Source organism: Mixophyes fleayi, chromosome 6 (assembly GCF_038048845.1).
Source record: "Mixophyes fleayi isolate aMixFle1 chromosome 6, aMixFle1.hap1, whole genome shotgun sequence".
Classification (NCBI taxonomy): Eukaryota; Metazoa; Chordata; class Amphibia; order Anura; family Limnodynastidae; genus Mixophyes; species Mixophyes fleayi.
Window position 1 is genome coordinate 162499934 of NC_134407.1, and position 21554 is coordinate 162521487.

Below are 21554 nucleotides of genomic sequence, written 5' to 3' on the forward strand. Positions count from 1 at the left end.
AGGCACCTGAGTTACTAAAACTATATTTGCTTTGCATACGGTATATTAAAATTATCTACAAGGGGCGGGCAAAGTGCGTACATAAGGTGTTTCTGATGCAGGGTGCCACATTATTCTGTAATAATGAACCGCCACTTTTCACAAATTGAATTTGCTTTATTTTCTCTGTCTGACTTCCTACCACAAAGCATGTGCATAATGCTCTGTATGTAACCCACTCTATTCCAAATCTTTAAAATGAGAAAGGCAACCATGATACCCCTCGCCTGAGTCATATGTTAGTGAAATAAGGGTCATAAAAGCTGCATATTAGGACAACAAAATAAGATTTTATCAATTTTAACAAAATTTGAGAGTTTTTAGCATCAAAATACTGATTACATTATTATAAACATTGTGCATTGGAGCTAAAAATACTATGCATTGATCGCACAATGCCAGTTTGCAGTTGGATCAACAGATCGCCATCAGTAAAACCCAATCCCAAAATATTACTTTAGCCCAGTGCTCACAAATTTGTTGTGTGCCCAAATTCTAGGGCTTTTCAGCTAAGGCCACCAACAATACACAGCCAGCTAGCATCAGGGGACCCATCACATCATGGGAACATTGAACCCCAGGTAAATCTGTACTTTACCCAGTTACGTGGGTATTCTCAGCAATGTATGACAATATCACTTTATAAGGTGCCAGGTACAGATACATGTAATGTGCCAATAGACTAATTGTCTATCATTTCTGTTTTTTTATATAAAAAATAAAATTTGGATTGGGATGTAGTGGGTTCTGCACAAGTGTAAAACTGCATGTAAGAGAACAAAACACTTTTTCACAAAAAGAAAAACAGACTACTGCCCGCTGATTAACAATAATGCTCAAATAAAATATTTTCTGTAAGTGAAACAACTGTCTCAAGATATAGAATAAACATATATTGATCGAAATAATTAAAAATACAACATTTTCTTATGTAGTTTTGCTATATACACCAATATTTTTCATGGAAAATCTGCTATTTTCATTTGGGGTTTTTTTTATAAGCTTTGTGGGTCTGATATTTCCTTTTTTTTCCCGGAAAATGTTAATTATCTGATTTTGTTACAGGCACACAAACATTATATTCCAAGGAGACTTGCTATTCTTTTTGCAAAAAAAAGTAAATTATGGCTCAATGTTTAACAAGACATAAAAGCTTGTTTAATAACATTTTTTTATTGTAAATCACCTCTAGAAATATTACTGAGAACATTGGTTTATTTATAAAAGGGTGAAAATGTTAATTAAATATATATATTTTAAAGTCACACTAACCCATTTTCTTTTTTTCCTCCCTTTGTATGTGGCAAACCTGGCATTTTCCTGGGTGCTGCCACATCAGAAGGAAGGGTTTAAAAACAACAGAGCATGCAAAGTGAGAGCAAACACAAACTCCTTAATTCGCTCACACAGAGTAATAGCAAAGAAATAATAGGCATATGTATTGTCCAATAGGCAAAATATATTTTTAAGGTTTAAGTGTTTTTAAGTAGCACTTCCCATTGTTCATTAATTATTCCCATTAAATAAGATTGTTTGTTGTCTATTAAATATAACTACAAGCTGATTTACTATGCACATCTCCCGCTTCTTGGGTTTAAGGTTGCATACACACATCTGTCAGAGGTAGGTGGTCTCATAACTGAAGTACCTACCTGTGTGTTTACAAAGTAAATACCTTAGGTTCTTTAACATTACAACTTCTCCTTCATAAATTAATTACAGAAAACAGGCAATCAAATACTTTCAAATCCTTAGTAGAATTGAATTGAATAAAAAGTAAAATATGCACGTATGTATACTTGTTCTTACTAAAGCAGGTAATCATATTCATACTTGCTAAAAAGAAATAAAAATAAAAATATGGAAGCAGATTGTTCCCAAGCGGATTATGTCTACATCACTGGCACTTGTAGGTAATGTACTGTAGGTGCTGGTACCTGAAAAAAGCACTGAATAATCCTTATATATTACTAAAAGCAAAGATGGAATTGCATAACATACCATTTATATATAGTCAATTTTTAAATATACTTACTATGTAAGCTATATAAATTCATATACTTTGTGTCTATTTTTTTCATATATATATATACATATATAATATATATATATTTAAATATATATATATATATATATATATATATATATATATATATATATATATATATATGACAGGAGGACACATTGGACACAGCTAAACACATCCTAATCACAATAACAAACATTTGTGCATTATATCCTGTGCTAATCATCATCATCATCATCAACATTTATTTATATAGCGCCAGCAAATTCCGTAGCGCTTTACAATTGGGAACAAACACTGATAAGACAATACTGGGTAATACATACAGACAGAGAGGTAAGAGAACCCTGCTCGCAAGCTTACAATCTATAGTATCAGTATGCAATATATACAATCAGTATAATACATAATTTTGATTGAGTTGTGAATACTCATCTACCACAACAATGTGCCCTCCTGATGGGTACCTACACTAATAACTCATTTACAGGGTACATACTTCTCTCTGTTGCATCTGTATACAGGTAACTGATGATGATGGTATAACCTAGCTGAAAGCTACCCTAAATAAAAGCACCTAAGAGTAAATGGTAGTCACAGCCTTCAATGTGCTAAACTGAAAAAAAATAGTTGGGGTTTAGTCCTCGTTGTAATCATTAAAAATATGTATAAAAAGCTTAATGCTGTTATCAAGTTTTAAATATTATGTAAGCTAATTAATTGTATATATTTTGTGTCTATGTTATGGTTCTACCTTTGTATAAATAATGTTATATAAAATCAGACCTCGGGTGTATTTTACATTTACAGATTCCTCAATGTATACATTATTATTTTTTTTTAAATAAATGTATGTATTGTTACTAAATATAACTATGATTAAGAAAAATGCATTGTGTGAGGCATCATTTTAATGTACCAATATGGAATCTGAAATGTACAAGAGGATGCAATTTAGATTTTAAAAAAAAAAAATACTTAGTAATCGAAACAAATAGCCTTGTTGGTTGCTTTTGTTATTTACAAAGCAGTTGTGGAATTTAGCAACTTCTCTGTCTGTAATGTTTGTGGCGAAGCGTAATGAAAGGATATTCCGGCTTTATGTACAATATAGTGAAAAATCATCTCCAAAATAGAATGTGTGAAAGTCACTTCCCTAGATCATATAGCAGAGAAGATATCCGTGGCTTCAGCCATGTCCGTATTTCAATGGAATGTATGTTTTGTACTACAACCAAAAACCTTACTTTACTAGCCCGACTTTCGTGTAATACCTTCATTTCGCTTATTCTGCAGCTCTACAATTGTCTTCTTGGTAACTATAAGACCTTGTCAATGCCAAAACCACATCATAGTCGCTACGCAAGAAATGATAGACTAATATGTAGACCTCAATGCTCAATACCCCCGGCAATGGTGTGTCCAACCGGCTACAAGATCACCCACAATAAGTGTGGTCAGTGTGTTTGGTTTCTTTCCCTGTCTATATTTCTCTCCCGGGCACAGTACGCGGTGTCCTGTACCATTACTTTTAACTGAAGACTTGACAAGTTTATCTGAATTAAGTGCTCCCTCTGGCGGTGAGAAACAATCTGACATCTTTAATGTAATGTCACTATCTTAAAAAAAAATGAAACAATGTTTTATTATGAGTTTAAGTAACCTAAATTGAATTCCTTTCATTGATACCGGTGTAGGTTAAAGTCACCTCCAGGGTCTTTTTTTTAATTAGGTCCAAAGCTGAATATAGAGTTGTTGACTCCAGCTCACATCACAGTTATTTTAGGCAACCCGAAATACTGTGATTTACAGTCCAGTGGTAACCACTGCAAGGGTGCATGCTGCATCCACATAAGTAAGAAGCAGTTTTATAGAGGTGAAGGATGTTGGGTCGGTGTTTCTGTTCTGTATGATCAGGCATATCCGCACAGTTATGTTGTTATAATTCTACCAATTTCATTGCTGACACACATTTCCCAACAGTATCCCTTTCACATAAATTAATAATATGCAATTGAACTCTCTTAAAATATTATTTCAGCGCTTTAAAGATAATTCATGAATTTCCTGAGGGAAAGTATTCGACATAAAACAAGATCAGGCTAAATATTTTTCTAGTATAACTCAGCATCTCTTAAATGCAGTGTGTCATTTTAAATACTGTATTCATTAGAGTTGCTGTGATGTTTCCGGTTTAATGTAGATTAAGAATAAAGAACTGGAGCTAGTATTGAATAACTCCAAATCCAGATTTAAATTAAATTCAGCCATGAAGCCACTATATAGTTCTTTAACCTTATTCACAGCATTTTTAAATCCCCCCCCCCCTCTGTCACCTGTAGATATTACAATGCATAATTATTATTAAATGTGCCTCTCTGTATGCTTGTGCCAACGTTTACATTGTATTGTATATTGTATTTGTATTATTGTATTGTATTATTTCTAAATTAAAATATGCATTTTTTTTTTAATAAACTGTTTCCTTGTATCCCTGTTTAATTGACAAGCACAATTGTATTGTGAAGTGTGTTTGACACCGCAAAACAAAATTTAATCATCATTGTTTGCTAAACAAAAGTTGCTTCGGAGTCATGTTTTAGTTTCTAAGAAGATTGCTGCTGGTAAATCATTTTTATTTCATTTAAGAATAATTTATCAATATATTTTGAATCCGTGTTAAGGAATTTGAGAGTTATTTGATCGTTTTAAAAAACGTAAATTGTAAATTTAATTAGAGTATAAATTGATTAGGAATAGTGTTACTTCTGTAAAGTTCGTTTTATTCACAGAGGGGTAAGTGTTACTTGGTCAATAACATAGGTAGGAATGGAACTGAGTTTAGTCTTACATGCTTTGGAAATGAGCAGAGTTTCACAGAGGTGTTTAGTGGGTAGATGGGTGTATAGATTTGTAAATACCAAGAGATCTGGCCGGGGATTGTAAATAATACATAGTTGTATTTCTCCTCCTCCTACTTCCTTCACACTTGGGTTATAAAGTCTAACAAAAGATCGCATGCAGTGGGGAGAGGATGTGTGGAAGTGCTCGGACTGGTAACAGATATAAAGGGCTGGACAGTCACTGACCGAAACATTTTAATGCAATTTTTATGAACAGAACTGGGCAGCTCTGCTGTGGTTTGTCCACTGCTGCTGGTAAGCAAGAGGGGGCGTTAAGAGATCATATTTTATTATGTATTTTTTTTCTACGTGAATCGATACATTTTGAAGTGAAAAGAAGGTCAGCTGGGAAACTGATTTATTACAGACCCCATGAGCATTAAAAGAATGTGGAAAGAGTGGTTCAGTCAAAGTTTGGGCGTTAGTTGCAATGTCTACAGGTCTTTGCTGCTATGAGAATGATGGGATATTGTTAGAGATTGTTGCTTTATGGAAGTTTCAGTATTAAAGTTTGGTAGTGTGTGATGGGTGAGGTATAAAGGTAGCTGAACACCCGGCGGTCACTATATTAGAGAGTACTGCTCGTTTCTTTTGTAAAGTGTGTCAGTTTGTCCATGAACCCTGGATGTCCCTCAGCCTTCACCTCTCACTGCTCAACCCAAGTGTTATTTCATGTAGTCTAGATACAAGAATACTATCCCCTCAACACTGAGGACCACTTGTGTCTACCATATAGGTGCTGAAAATATTCACTATTGGGAAATAAATAGAAGTTGCTATAGAAAAGTAGAGAACGGATCTGTTTGTCTTTTAAACAGCGCCAAAATATATATCACACGCATATATAAAGATTATATTCATTCTATATATATATATATATATATATATATATATATATATATATACATACATATATATATATATATATATATATATATATATATATATATATATACAGATCGTACTTCTGTAAGCAACATTATGAATTATAGGTCATGTTTGGACCGAAGGAACAGGCTGTAAAAATCCAGATCATATACATCTTCCCCGTTTCGGCTTTTTATTGTTAGAAAATCGGATCTCTCCTAATTCACAGTTCGCATTAAACGTGTGTTTGTTGAAGTGTTAATGAAATTGACATTATTAGATTTGAGCCACTAATATCTGACCTAAATACAGATATAAAAAACTCGATACTACTCCTTTAATTTACTGTTAAAAAAAACATTTATTGGAACCGCTTCTACAAGTGATTCGATGGGAAGCATCTTAAACTTATCCCCTATAAGCAGGAAACACAATTTTAGAGGAAATATCGAATTCAAATATTAGTGCACATTCCAGTATAAAAAAAATTACAGTGTGTGGATAGAATCATTATTTATGATTATAAAATCAGAAAATGTTGTGTTTTACCGACCTGTTCCACAACTTCATTTACACAACTTCCCTCCAAAAGATATTGTTTTTTTTAATTATACCATTTAAAGAGAAGAGCAAAGTGTAAAGGAAATGCTTAGGGCAATATAACCTAGTAATATATACATTTTATACTGTGAGAGTATTTATATATATTTCTTGATAGTGTTTGATCAGTTTGAGAACGCAATTAACGATATTCAAATTGCATGTTCATCCTCGTGGAAATAGAAATAGTTTATGGAATTCAGACAACTTTTAGATGATTATTTTATTATTATCTATAGCAAAAGAATAGTGGCCACTGGCCCCATAATATTGGATTGAGGGATAAATTACAGCATACAGTATTAGGTATCTGCTATCTTATATACAGTGATTTGTAAAACATCTGTAAATGATGATTGGATGTTTATTTGCTTCTTTTTACCAGTAAAGTATAGTATATTAATAGCACAGGGTGTATAACTTATAATAGTAGAGGGTATACACATACCGTAATGGTGACTGTGTAAGCAGTGCCTGCAGTTTAAATGTTAAAACTTTGTGTGCCATCACACTGGTGTGTGTGTGTGTGTGTGTGTGTGTGTGTGTGTGTGTGTGTGTGTGTGTGTGTGTGTGTGTGTGTGTGTGTGAATAGATACATTGTATCTTATTTCTTTCATAGTTATACAAGTCCTTAGCTCTATATAAATAATGTAGATGTGTTATTTTTAATGTCTAATCAATAAAGTGTAATATTATTTTATGCTGCTCTCTACTTGGTATGTGAAATGTAATAATGTAGCAAATATTGTTATGCTCTCATTTCAATTTTTAGGGCAAGTAATGCAGTGCAGCTTTTTTTAACAAATAATGCTCTTTTTAAGGGCTGCCTAACAAATGTATATCAATGTTAAAGACAGTTATAAGCACTTTGGAAAATGTGCTGTTATACTATGCCAAATATTGTCAATTGTGTGTTTACAATAATTAAGGTAAGAGGGGCACGTTACGATGTATTGAAATATCTATCTATCTATCTATCTATTTAACCATTACATTATAGCAGAGAAAGTGTTCTATTTGCTACTGTGGATAGTGGAACAAGACACTAAATGGCTGTTTTAACTAGATTGTTATTAAGTTACCTGTAACACGTAGCCCTCTTTCCATTATCACCCTCTAATGATGTGTTCGGACTAATATAAGATTCTCATATTCTATTTTGGTATAATACAGTTGCGGGGAGTAATACATCTGACAGCTGTATGTTAGTGTGGATTAAGTTATGAATATTAAGGGATTGTGAATATACAATGTCCTGTACTACCGCGGCAAGGCTCGTGTAGTGTATTTTGCAATGTTAAGTAAATGAGTGGATTTTCTTGTACACAAATTGTTTTCCGTTCTGATTCAAGTGTCTTCCTCAGGCACCTAAATATTATCATTAAATATTCATTTAGTAATATAGAGTAGACAGGTAGCCCTATTGTGCTATTAACCCTACTTCGTCTACCCACATAGTTCTGTGTATGTTCCGAAGCTAATAAGTAGTCGGGGTCAATGTGAGCTGCGGTCAGCATTTAATTTACAGCAATCAATTAATGTATACAGTTGCACACAGCCAACACACACACTGTAACAAAAGCGCAACTGGTGTGTGGGACTGACGCAGGGCCATCTGCAGACTATAGACCATATGCTACGGAGTACCTGGTACACTAGAAGGTATCACAACCTGCAGGATACAACGTGCAGACTGTGTAGTTGGCTGTTGTTCGGGTCTCAGGCGTGTAGCAGCCTCATCCACATAAAACAATGCCTCCTTGATATGAATGCTGACAACTCCGTGCGGCCCCTCCGATTGATTGATGTTTCTGTGACGCTTTATCAGGCACACGGATAAAGTTTGACCAATCATTTGCCAGGAGCTCAGAAGGCAGCAGCCCAAGTGTACTTTGTTGGCTAGGAAGTTGGGAAGGGTAGAGCTCTGCATCTGTCCTATATCTTATTCCCTTCAATGAACCTGCTTTGTATGATGTCCAAGAATGTCCATTTCTGGAGCTATCAGTAACTATTTTGTGGAGTCCATAATTAGCCCTGAGACTGAGGAGCCTCCGGCACCCAAATTCTCTGGACAGTACCCCAGCCCCCGGCCGGCAGCACACCCAGAGACCCTGGACTTCCCCTCGTGTAGTTTCCAGCCCAAACCTCCCGTGTTCAGTGCCTCCTGGACACCCCTGAACCCTCACAACGCTACACCTCTACCTCCTGTCTATCACCCCTACCTCCAGCAGGGCGCTCCCACTTCAGAGACCAGGTACTTACGGAGCTGGCTGGAGCCGCTGCCCAGGGCAGAGACTGGACCGGGACAGGGAGCTGTGAAAGCCGAGCCGCTGCTGGGTCACCCTGGGGACCTGCAGAAATTGGGAGCCCAAGAGTACACTCTAGAATCGCCTGCTGTAAGAGAGGAGGCTAATGAGAGGCCCACTTTCCAGGACAATAAACTGTGCGAAGGAAGCGAGGACAAAGACAGGCCACATCAAAGTAAGTTATACAACCGAGGAAGTGACACACAGCCAGGCAGATAGAGAGCAATAAATGTACACTGTACACAGCAAGGAAGCATCAGATCCTCTCCAACACTCATCCACAGGCTCCTTGGCTGCATCCAGTCGCCGGAAGCCTTATGACATACACCACACCAGTCTGTTCTGAAAAACAATAACTAATGTAAATAAATAAAGCTACATCAGTGTAAGCCACAATAGTGTTCCCACTGCGGCTCAACACACACACACACACACACACAACACAACACATTCATAACGCACAGCAAAATTGCGCACAGCATATGAAAATAACACGAAACCACATATAACTATGTATTACACACACTCCTTCATATAGCACCTTCTCACTCCCAGATTGTGCTCTTTAAAGTAACAAAGGTAGGATTCTAAAGCCCCCTCTTATACCACTGTCAGTGTAGTCCCGTTCTCTGATCACAACTGACAATACACAAACATATATCTGGGACAACAAGGTAAAATGATTGATAATCTCAGCGAATGCCATTTGCGACATCTTAAAATGAGGGTATACATTTTTATTACACGTGCCGCCTTTTACTGTACACTCATATTAAGTAATAGGCGACGCAATGATCGGTAAAAGCATTTTAGCCTGATAAATGGGGGTATTATGCATGCACCTTAAACTACACTTAAAAGAAACGATATTCTGCTAAACTGGGCATAGATCCAGGGAAAAGTCGTCGACAAAACTCGGATACAGCGTGAACAGTGAGGTCTGAGTACCCAACACTTATTTACACCAAAAGGCGAAATGTATTATTATTATTATTATTATCATCATAATTGTTGTTGATGAAATAAGCTAACACTCATTTGTGGCATATAATTCAGTTGCACAATTATTTTAATTATTTTAATGTATTGATTTGAATCATAAAACATATTTTTTCCTCTCTCTAAACGGACAGTATAAATAATTGCAAATGTTTATATTTAAGATCTATAAAATAAGAAATTGTGGAATGCTGACAAATAAACGCAAAGTGGAGAAAACATTTGCACAAAATAAAATCACACCCGCATTCTTGAAATGCAGCCATATTAACACGTATTAATTATTAACTAATTTAATTCTCTTTAATATTTAATCTTCCTGCAAATGATATGGAGTCGGTTACAATGAAGGCGCAGTCTCTAGGCACAAAAGTTACACAGGGAGGAAGCCGCCTTTATATTCTGCCAGACAGAGCAGGGAACATAGAATTTCATCTATATTTCATTAGCATTCTTACGTGTTCCCTGAACCTTCAATCTCGCTAAAATTTATTTTTATTGTGCCTGCTGGCGATTTTTTGTTAAAGGCACACATATTAAAGTCTAAATACAATAGTTGCAATAGTAGTAGTAGTAGTAGTAATAATAATAATAATAATAATAATAATAATAATAATAATAATAAGATATCTCATAAATTGTTAAAAGACTGGAAAATATATTTTGTTTTATATGATATATTTTCTGTAAAATTAAATGCTTTCTTAATTTGTTGCTTAAGTAGGATAACATAGAAAATTCTACTTCTATATAAATAAGATCTATCTATCTATCTCTGATTAAAATAATTTACTTTCTATATGTTGGGCATACTTAAACTAGTAAGTTAAATAATAGTCTGCGAGTGTATATAAACGTTTATAGTAGGTATAGGTGCATATGTATATATATATATATATATATATATATATATATATATATATGTATATATATATTGGTATACACATTTATAGTGGTTATTCACGTATATTGTATGGCATTATTATGTGTACTCGCAGATTTATAATGGTAATATAGGCATATATTAAATTGTATGTGGACATATTTATAGTAGGTATATTATAGGGGTGTGTATGCGTGTAAATACAGTTCTATTGGACATTGGTGTATATTATACTGCGTGTAGACACACTTACAGTGGGCACAGTTGAACATGAAATGTGTGTGTGTGTTTGAGTGAATACACATTTCTATTTATTTACACATTTTAGTTTTGTGAGTGGGGTGATCGTGTAATCTCTGACATTAAAATACATATAACATATTAAACCTTTTATTTGCAGCTAACCCATCTGCTAACTGGTTGCATGCCAGGTCCTCCAGAAAGAAAAGATGTCCCTACACCAAGTACCAGACCCTGGAGCTGGAGAAGGAATTTCTGTTTAACATGTACCTGACCAGGGACAGGAGGCACGAGGTAGCCCGACTGCTTAACCTGAGTGAGAGACAGGTGAAAATATGGTTTCAAAACCGGCGGATGAAAATGAAGAAGTTGAACAAGGAACAGGGGAAAGATTAGTCCCTTTCCTCCCCCCAGAATGCACCTGCTCCCTATTTATGATACAACGACACAATGAAACTTGCATAGGACTGATTCATCTTTCTTTGCATGACATATGAAGACTGTTTTAGTATTACCAGGTAGTCTGCAACCAGACACCTTTAATGTTATTTTCTGTGTTAAATATCCACAAGGGGTCTGTAGCAGTCCCTCTGGAGGTTAGACAGGGGATATGTGACCTAGTTGAAGGTAGATAGGTCTACATGGATGATAGTATGTATATGATTTCACCTCCAACAAGGAAGCAGACAGCAAAGTGTATAGTGCAACCTCACACCATCCATCAGCATTATCATCAAGAGGTATAATATATATATATATATTTAATATTCACTTCCTCTATTACTAAACGCTCAACCAGCAAACTCAATTTTTATACTGAGCCAAAACATTATGACTGACAGCACACTGGATGTCCACAATTTGTTAAAAATAGTTTTTTAGAAAACCAAACTATTAAAAAAAAAAAAGTTTTAAAAAGTGTTTTTGTTTTGTTTTGGTTTTTTTTAGGAAGAAAATAGGTAAATAAAGACGGTGATTTTGTCTCTAGAGCTAGCTATTTCTAATTTATTGTGAAATGACGTTTTTACCAGATGTAGATTTTGTTGTTCTTGTGCCAAGTAAAGTATTTGTATATTTTCTATGTTGGAAACCTCCTATACTTGAACGTTTTGTGTTTGTGTGTAAATATATATTAATGTAGTGTTTTATTGGGGAATATCCTGTAATTTTGAAACTGTTTACAACGGGGATGGAAAAGTACCAGTTCACAATGTGTAATTTACAAACATTTATTAAACTAGTGACATGATTATTAGTCACCCTTTCTGACGTTTTGAAGCATACTTATATACTTACATTATATCGATAAACTCTCTGCCATACTGACTATTTTATATTTCATTTTTACACCAACACGTATGTTAGATGTGTGTGTTGGGTTTTTTTTTGTGGTTTTTTTGTTTCTTGTTTATTTTTTTACTATGACGATTCATTATTTTCTAAACTACAAATCTAGCACTACTGGTAGTGGGATGAAAACTTTGTAACATCTCCTCATAACCTTCTAAATCGTGTAATATTTGGAGATAAATATCACTACAATAGAAAGTATAGACGGGGTGTGAGGTGGGGATTGCATTGTGTGTAAACACAGTAGTAAACTGATTTATAGGAACTGTCTCAGGCCACACTATAACTCTCTCCTGTCAGAGGTAGAACCAGTCAGCGGTGTCCTTTTAATATTTTATTTTCCAACGACATAAATTGAAAAATAATAGAACCTTTATCACCCAAGGAGAACACAGATTTGGGCGCCGGGAAGAGGGTGGCTGATATTCTTTCAGAGTTTGGCTATGCTGATCTCCCTCTTTTTTGAAAGTCCATTTGCATAATTCTTTGGGAAAACAAAGAGGAATGATGGGCTTAAAAAGCAACTGCTGGTGATAAAAAGAAAATTCCGTTTAGTGCTGTGTCATAAAAGAATATAACGGCTGTAAAAGTTTATAGGCAGAGAAGTGAGGAGACTGAGGAAGTTTCCTGGCTAGGGAGGTTTGGGACTGAGTAGTACATGTAAATACCTTTCAACAGCTCAGACAAAATATATGATGAGGCAGAAGGAAGCTGGGAATTTCTGGAGCTTTTTTTTTTTTTCCTTCTCCTTTTCAGAAGCCTTGGAAACTCCTCTCTGGGGTTTAATGTCTTTTGTTCTTCTTTTCTCAGCAATTCCTGGCTGCAAGAATTCAAGCCATAAACTTTCAAACAAGAGAATTCTGGCGAGACGTCTGAAATTGTGTTTTGTTTATCAGTATCGAACCAAAGCTGTCCAGACTCCCCCAAGCACAGCCCGGCTGCTCTGGCCTCATACTAAGCAATAGATTCGCTACTAAACTAAATATGTTTCTGCGTGTCATATCTGAGCTTAGAGTATGGACACTTCCAAACAACACATATAGACATAAACACTACTTTTATACACGCAGATTTATTTTAATAAAAGTAAAAGTTTTGACAATACAGTAGCTCTCAATTTGATTCACACAAGTTATTCCTAGAGGTACCCACTAGGTGGCGCTCTTGGTCTATGATTTTCAGTCAAATCCTTATCTAACAAAGTTAAATGCTTAAAAAAAATGCACTAAACAAACCCTTTTTTACATAAAAAGTATTTTTTCTTCTCTCAAGAAGCTCTATATCTGTTCCTCGTCATAAGAAATAAAACATGAAAACAAAATATCTTCTAAATGTGACTTTAGCTGATAATTCAGCTTTATTGCACTGTAAAACGTTTTTAACAATCAGTAAATTAGTGAACAATAGCACAGGGGGGAGATTAGTGTGCTAAGGATTGCTATAGTACCGTTTTAGAGAAATTCCTCCCTGTAGATTGCACAGTATTCAAAAACACTTTAATTATATTCAGTATTGATACACGGCTTGGTCCACTTGAGTCAGTGGTCGTTTCTGGTCATTCATGTCACTGAAGATGAGTGCTGGTTCAAGTATTTCATCACGTTGTAATCGCATACAGTATATATGTATTATATTCCAGAAGTATAATCTGCACACGAGATCCTAATTAACATGATTATGCGGAAGAATTTTGAACATTAAACAGAAGACGAGAGATTTTGTGTTGCTTAATTTCCCATTGTAAGATAATGTTACAATAACCTTTAAATATGCGGGCCATATTTTCCCATAATCCTTAAAGTAATTGAAGGATCCATTTCATTTGCTGTACAGAGGACTCTAGAGAGTCTCCGCACCGTTACCCCAGCCTACAGCCAGACACCTATACAGATGCTGAGCAGCTATTGTGTTTATATATATATATCTGCTGCTTTACATCTCTGCTCTTTACATCACATACGGATTGATCCCCCTCTTACATTTCATCTGTTATTATATAAAACATGAATACAGTCCCACAACCATCTCAATAATATTATATTTAGATTTAAACCAGTTAATTCTTCGTGATTATGTGTAACAAAAACTGCATACAAACTCTTCCTTATAGTGTACAAAGCAAGAGACGGCTGTGAAAATAAAAATGATTGTACTCAATGTTTTAACTTGTGTAAGAAAATATTGTTTGTTGGGGTCTGTGTTTTGCACTACATGAATCACACATGATTGGTGGCGGAGTTAATACAGTCAACAATGTAAATATATTTCTCTATTGAGCAACTGTCTTACCCAAATAGTACTTGTTACATATTTCAATTTAAATGGAACATATGTTTATTGATATCAAAATCGCATCACAATGAAAAGCGTTCTCATAGACAGAGATATGTTTTATGGGGTCCTAGTGCTCCCCAGTATACTCATATATGGTGAACAGGTGAATATAGTTTAGGCCTCTGCGGGAAGGTAAGTCCCAGGAATAATGTATTTTATTGTGAACTGCCCTGAATACAGAATATGTCTTTGAGACAGATAAGCGATAAGACTAGACCTGCACTAAGAGATTAATAGATAGATAGATAGATAGATAGATAGATAGATATTTGAGAGAAAAGGATGAGCTGTAATATAAAAATATTTATTGATCATCTTGAATATTTCCCCGGCAGATTTATTTATATAATATTAGATAAATGATTGCCACAACAACATAGGAGCTTATTAAAACATAGGATCCTATTCTACTAAGTGCCCCCTAGAATATCCTATTAGCCAATAATGTTCTCAGTATTTCGGTCCACTATAGTGTGCAGTATCTGATGAACATGGATGAGACACCAACAGATGTGCAGCGTAGTACACTCTGGTCTAAACAAACCATAAACTACTTTGGCTTTGAAGCCGTTTATTAGAGGTGGATGGACCTGTGAGTGTGTTTTTATCTTTGATAGGAGATAAGGAAGGAATGGGGGGGGGGAGGAAGGGGGGGGTTCATAGAGCCATAGCCAGGGACAGAGGCCAGTACGTGGGGACAGCTTACTGCCATGTTCTCTTCAGCTGCTCCTGCAGTGGATTTGCAATAAGCCGCATGCTTGAGGGGAGAAGGGAAAAAAACACCCACAAAAAAATAAAGTGTTATTCTGAAAACAATAATGATTTTAATTCAGTATTGACACTTGCAACATCTTGCAATAATGTGTAAAGTTCCAATCGAAGCTGCTATTTTATCGCAGTAATGGAAGAGACTCGTAAACTCCTAACGCTTTTTATATTCTGCGGCATAAACAACATCAACATCTTTGGCTTTATAGCCTTTTATAGTTTGCTAAACAGTTTACAGGCTTTTGGGGGGGCGATTACAAACGCAATTCCTTACGTGAGAACAGTTAAACCTTATCAATAATAGGGGAATTGATCATTAAAATGTTAAATATGACTGGCTCGTTTGTTTTAAAATATGTTTAGGCTAAGAAACTGTATGATTTGATAACTTGTATTAAAATACCAATTACATTTATTGGACCTCTAAAAACTAGTAGCGATTAAATCGTGTACTTTTACAGTTTTCTAAACCGACCCTGACATTTAAAAAGGCTAAAACTGCCTCGTTAAAAATTCCAAATTAACGACTAAATGTCCCTCTCTTTAATTTTCAGCACTCCCCAAAAATCAATCTTTGGGGTGGGCTAGGTATGTGATTTGTTGTGAAGAGAGATATCTCATTAGTGGAGGTAGTTAAACATATTTAATCCGTATATTTCCTCCACCTCTCCCCCTCTGCTGCCTCTTCCCCTCTCCCAATCCTGCGCGCAGTCCGTGTGGAGCGTAAGAAGCCAATAGGAGGAGGCTTTGGTAATAGATGCAAATGTTCGTGAAAAGACGCTGCAAAATATGAAACAAGTCATTTGCTGCGAAGTAAATCACAGAAACTGTTTATGAACTGGCAATCCCTTCTTGGAAATGTAAAGCGAGAAGTCTTTAAGTGGTATTTTTTTTTTATAAAAAAAAAAAAAACAACAAAAAAAAAACAAGGGATGCAATATCATCCAGGCATAGACTTTTGATTGTATCTTTCTTTTATATTCCTGGAAATCACAGACACACCAGCCAGGATCTTTTCGCTTCTCTCCTGTCTGTAAAATAATTAAAATGAGCTCCTATTTTGTCAATTCACTCTTCTCCAAATACAAAACAGGGGAGTCTCTGCGCCCCAATTACTATGATTGTGGGTTTGCCCAGGATCTAGGCGGCAGACCCACAGTTGTGTATGGACCCAGTGCTGGGGGCACCTTTCAGCATGCTACCCAAATTCAGGAGTTTTACCACGGAACGTCCTCCTTGTCCTCTCCCCCTTACCAGCAGAATCCCTGCGCTGTAACCTGCCATGGGGACCCTACCAGCTTCTATGGATACGACCCATTGCAGAGACAGAGCCTGTTCAGCAGCCAGGATTCGGACCTAGTGCAATACACCGACTGCAAATTGGCCTCGGCCGGCCTGGGGGAAGAAGCAGAAAGCTCTGAGCAGAGTCCTTCACCCACACAGCTCTTCCCCTGGATGAGACCACAAGGTGAGCAAAAGTAGAACAGCAAAACATAACGTGACCCAAGCACTTTTTTTTTTTTTTTTTTTACTGTTTTATGGGGGCTAACTTGTGCACTTGTGAATTGCTTTATAGTTTAATTGCCCGGATGGAGGTTTGCTTTTACTGCTGGACACTTCCCAGACTATTTACACCCTCATTTCCCAGCCCTCTGTACTGTACAAGCATTGCCTTTTTATTTATTTTCTTTTTGATGGTTTTTAGCTGTATGCAGTCTGTCCCTTTTTGTTCTTCCAAGCCCTCATTCCTGACCTTTTCTCATCCTCAGCAGCCGCGGGACGCAGGAGAGGCAGACAGACCTACAGCCGCTATCAGACCTTAGAGCTGGAGAAAGAATTCTTGTTCAACCCGTATCTGACGCGCAAACGGCGGATTGAGGTTTCCCATGCTTTGGGACTTACTGAAAGACAGGTCAAAATCTGGTTCCAGAACAGGAGGATGAAATGGAAAAAGGAGAATAATAAAGATAAGTTCCCTAGCAGCAAGTGTGAGCAAGAAGAATTGGAGAAACAGAAAATGGAGAGATCACAAGACACTGAGGATGTGCTGGATGGACAAAAGAGCGAAAAAAGCCTGGACTAAAATGCCCTTTAAAAAGCTACTCTCCAATACTTCCCAATCCTCGTCCCCTGTTCCTGGAACAATACAGGGGGGGCACAATGTTGCTGTAAAGGTGTAGCTGTAATCCCCTCTGTAGCTCATCCTATTTGATACATAACTGACCAGCCCCCTATAAGACAAGAAAACCTGCTGTCTTCCTACCCTTTGGGGGGGAGGAAATGACTTTCTAGTGTTTGTGTATAACGCAATAGCTTTTGTGGATCATAACTTGGGTTTGTTTTGTTGGGGAAGGTTTGCTCTAGAAGTTTTGTGTGCACTATTTCTCTTTGTGGTTTTACTGTATTTCTTTATATATATAAAAAAAAACAGACCAACAACATGAAACTGCCTAATTCAGCTGTAGACCCCCGCTAACACACTGCTAGATCCCCCCTTGTTTTGTCCCTGGCACCCCGCATTCCCAGTGTGTGCGAGGATGTAGTTAGCATGCGCCCAGTGAAAGCCAGTTGTGATTTTAGGGTTACTGTGAACAAACTGTATACGTGAATTCTTTTTATTGGGGTGGGGGGTGTAATTCTCTATTTTATGGTTCTGCACACTTTGTCCTATTGTCTAAACATGGAAACGGCGGAAGAAGGAGTTACAATAAAGTTTACAAGAGGGACCGTGACATCATGCGTTTTGATGCTTCACTTCCTCCAGGGTGACCTGGGTAGAGGAATAAAACATATGTACCTTGCACTCAATCAAGCCTTTTCAGAGATAGAAGAGTCCTGTGTTTAGTTAGGGGGACGGGAGAGTAAAATGAGGGTCTCTCCGAGGGCCACGTTGTATCTGTAATATGGATAATGTGCGAAATGTTCAGGTAACCACTTTTATGTCTGCAACTGTGGATCTAACACGATGTATAAATGTCTGCACATTCTATTCATCCACTATTACTAGAGTGAATATTTGGATGAGAACCATTTTGGCTCTGTGCATTGTATTGCATGGCAAGTTCTTCTGGTATGTGCAAGGTTAAACTAAATGTGTGTGTGAATTATAAGGACACAGATCAGCACCTTGGTGGGGCACCACACTCACAGAGAGGTAAGGTAAACGGACTCTTATGTCTGGCCCGTGGCTCTGGAACAACAGACTTGTATGGATGATCCGCTGGCAATTGCAATTTGAGAGCACAGCAATAACATGCAATCACAGCTAAGAGGCACAATTCTTTCTTCACTGGTTGTTTGGTCTTTCTGTGGTTTATCTGCCGGTCCGTCTGAGAGGCATTACGCAGTATCCATTAATAACTATGGCACAGATAGCGCAATCTCACAGAACGCAGACAGAAGCGTTAGAGCAAAATCAATACGAAAATAAATAGGTTTCAGTTTTTCTGCCTATGAAGTGAGCGTGAGATAGGTTTTTATCTGCAAGCCTTTTTGTCTCATTTGAAACAGATTACAGCTTACTTATCGACTTCATTGCAATTTCACTTTAAAACATAGATCTTAGAGGGTTAGAGCACATCAAATATTTATCATATTTTATAAATCCAGCAGTACAACAATTTTTTTCCACATTACAAGAACTGTGGGAAGCACTGCTTGGATTGGATGGTGGAAAATCACGTGTCTTTCAGTCACATGGTCAGGGAGGAAAAAGGGGGTCCTTTTTGGTGTAAATCTGGACTCTAATTCTGTAATATATCACGGTACCTCGTAAAACCGACACTAAAACGTCCCGGCCTACAAATCATCCGGCCAAATTATGAGTTCATTGTATTATGCGAATGCTTTATTCTCCAAATATCAAACTGCAAGTTCTGTTTTCCCATCCGGAGTGTTCTCAGAGCAAACTTCGTGCGCCTTTGCTTCCAATAACCAGCGCACGGGCTATGGCTCTGGTGCCGGGGCATCTTTCCCTGGATCCATGGCCGGGATATACAGCAACGGGAGCAGCTTGCACCCCCAGACTCCGGCCATGTATCCCTCCAGCTACGGGCTGGAAGCAGCCTCCTTTAACATGCACTGTTCTCCGTTTGAGCAGAACCTCTCTCTAATGTGCTCAAGTGATTCCTCCAAGCAGAGCTGCACAAAGACCGAGCAGAGAGACTCTGACCTGCAGAATGAGAGCAACTTCCGAATTTACCCCTGGATGAGAAGCACAGGTAAGAGAGGGAGGGAGGGAAGGGAACCTCAGGGATAATGGAGGTGATTAGATGGCGCCTGGGATTAATCCCAGCTTCTGAATGGCGTTCTCCTTAGAGGGGTTCACTGTGCAGTGGCAGAAATGGCCAGGACACTGGACCGGTCCCCTGCCTGTATTCAAAGGCTTTTGTAAGGCTCAGAAAAGTAGATACACGTAATGATGTCAATTGATCCGGAGACCTAGCATAACACCGGCAAGATGAGTGGCACGGAGCTTTTCATCAGATATTTACTGGGATTGGGGAAGTTTACAAGCAAAACAAGCATGCACCATAAAACCTCAGCTAAGCAGCTATGCAAATAAGAGCCAGGGATGATACACGGCGCAGCAATGTTCTGTATTTACTGTGAGGTGTCAGCGCAGTGAATGTACAATAAGTGGCTGACAAAAGAGAATTAGATTCCTAGAATTCATTGCCTGAATTATACTGAAATAGATGAACATAACTTGTAGGGTGGTGTGTTCATGTGTTTATGTTATAAGGTCTAACTATCTATTTATCTAATATATATATATATATATATATATATATATATATATATATATATATATATATATATATATATACACACATTGTACCTTTATATGATGCCGTTTTCCTGAAACTTTCCCATAAAGAGTAGGTAAATGCCAGCTGTCTCTTATTATATGTTTGTAGATGGGTGAACAGGACAAGTCCGAGCCCTCGCTTCCTTAGACTGGGGCGTTAAGGGGTTAATGTGTACTAATTCACTTTGGAACCTGTGCCGGTGTCTGGAATTGCACAAAAGCGTATTATTTTGTAAAGCGTTTTTGTGCCGTTTGCAGAAGCGTTGTGATCAGCGTGCATGTAACTGTTTGATGTATGATTATTTATGTATATTTATTTCAATGACAGCCAGATAGACCATTGGAAGCGTCAAATGAAATGCTTGTGATGGTTTTCATAGCCACCGAGCGTTGGTCAGATTGCATTCTGTAACATAGACCTAATAGAGAGGATGTGCCCAGTTGTGTGAGCCACACATACATATAGATTACACTTTTCTAAGTTTTCATCCCGGTGCTGTATTTGGAGCAGGGTTAACACCACCCTCCCCCAATCCAGAAACACTGACCAAATATTAATGTAGCAATTCGTCACAGTGGATATTATCCGACCACAAACACGTGTCCTACATATAAACACGTTATTTTACTATCTACTGTCTGAGACGATAGTTTGTGCAAACAATGTAAAGTAGAATTATATTTTTATAGCTTGGCTGATCTCTATTGGCTGACTGTCTTCAGGTCTCCATACAGAAGTAAATATACATTTACTAATGGCCCACAAGAACCCCACAGATATACATATCTGATTACTGAAGCCCCACTGAACTACCTATCTACTTATTAATTATTTGCTCAGTCCCCCACAAAGAGTAATGTATCTGAGTACTGAACCCCCACGGCCCTTCCTAATCCCCCGCAGCCCTGCTCATTTCATAACTCAGACCTGTGTAACAAAGTGTTTGCGCTGTACCTTATACCATTACGTACGGGTGACTGAATGCACAGCTCTACATATTGGGTCACTGATGGCTTCCAGCTAGGAAAATTGTGACGGCCTAGTGCCTTCTGCAGAGCTGCAATGTGTATAGCCCTGGTATGCCCAGGAGTCTATAGGTCTGACTTCACCATAGATGTATAATTGCCCCCATCTAATATATTAATATATCATTTTGTATTGTAACAGAACCGTTGTCGTGTGCAAATATAACTAATATGTCCAGACTTATTAACTAGCAAAAAAAATACATGTTTTTTTCTAACTAGAGAACCAGACATGACCATTATAAGCACTCCATTACACAAAATACATTGGCCCTTCAATATTGTCCGTCTGATAACAGTTTTGCACTGTCAGAAATAGAAAACTCTATCTACCACATCTGTCTATTTCGCAGGCACCGACAGGAAGAGGGGCCGCCAGACCTACACCCGGTACCAGACCCTG

At 37.2% G+C, this 21554-nt stretch overlaps 3 protein-coding genes across 4 annotated transcripts in view; all 3 read left to right on the plus strand.

Moving 5' to 3' along the window:
* Positions 1 to 8258: 8258 nt before the first annotated feature.
* HOXB9 (homeobox B9) lies at positions 8259 to 12106 on the plus strand. Its single transcript, XM_075176984.1, has 2 exons — positions 8259 to 8916; positions 11024 to 12106. The coding sequence occupies exons 1-2, from the start codon at positions 8418 to 8420 to the stop codon at positions 11257 to 11259; spliced, it is 735 nt and encodes a 244-aa protein (XP_075033085.1). The 5' UTR covers positions 8259 to 8417; the 3' UTR covers positions 11260 to 12106.
* Positions 12107 to 16037: 3931 nt separating this feature from the next.
* On the plus strand, positions 16038 to 18001 carry HOXB8 (homeobox B8). 2 transcript variants are annotated; one of them, XM_075215330.1, is made up of 2 exons: positions 16038 to 16783; positions 17085 to 18001. In XM_075215330.1, the coding sequence occupies exons 1-2, from the start codon at positions 16363 to 16365 to the stop codon at positions 17396 to 17398; spliced, it is 735 nt and encodes a 244-aa protein (XP_075071431.1). In that variant the 5' UTR covers positions 16038 to 16362; the 3' UTR covers positions 17399 to 18001. The 2 variants fall into 2 exon arrangements, with proteins under 2 accessions (XP_075071431.1, XP_075071432.1); XM_075215331.1 differs by having other exon boundaries at positions 17088 to 18001.
* A 1030-nt stretch (positions 18002 to 19031) lies between these two features.
* The window catches only part of HOXB7 (homeobox B7), a 3277-nt gene continuing 754 nt past the window's right edge, over positions 19032 to 21554 (plus strand). Inside the window, exons 1-2 of the mRNA XM_075176976.1 lie at positions 19032 to 19535; positions 21505 to 21554. The exon at positions 21505 to 21554 is cut by the window's right edge and continues 754 nt beyond it. Coding sequence (XP_075033077.1) covers positions 19136 to 19535; positions 21505 to 21554 — 450 coding nt within the window. The 5' untranslated portion in view covers positions 19032 to 19135. The remainder of the gene's footprint in view (positions 19536 to 21504) is intronic.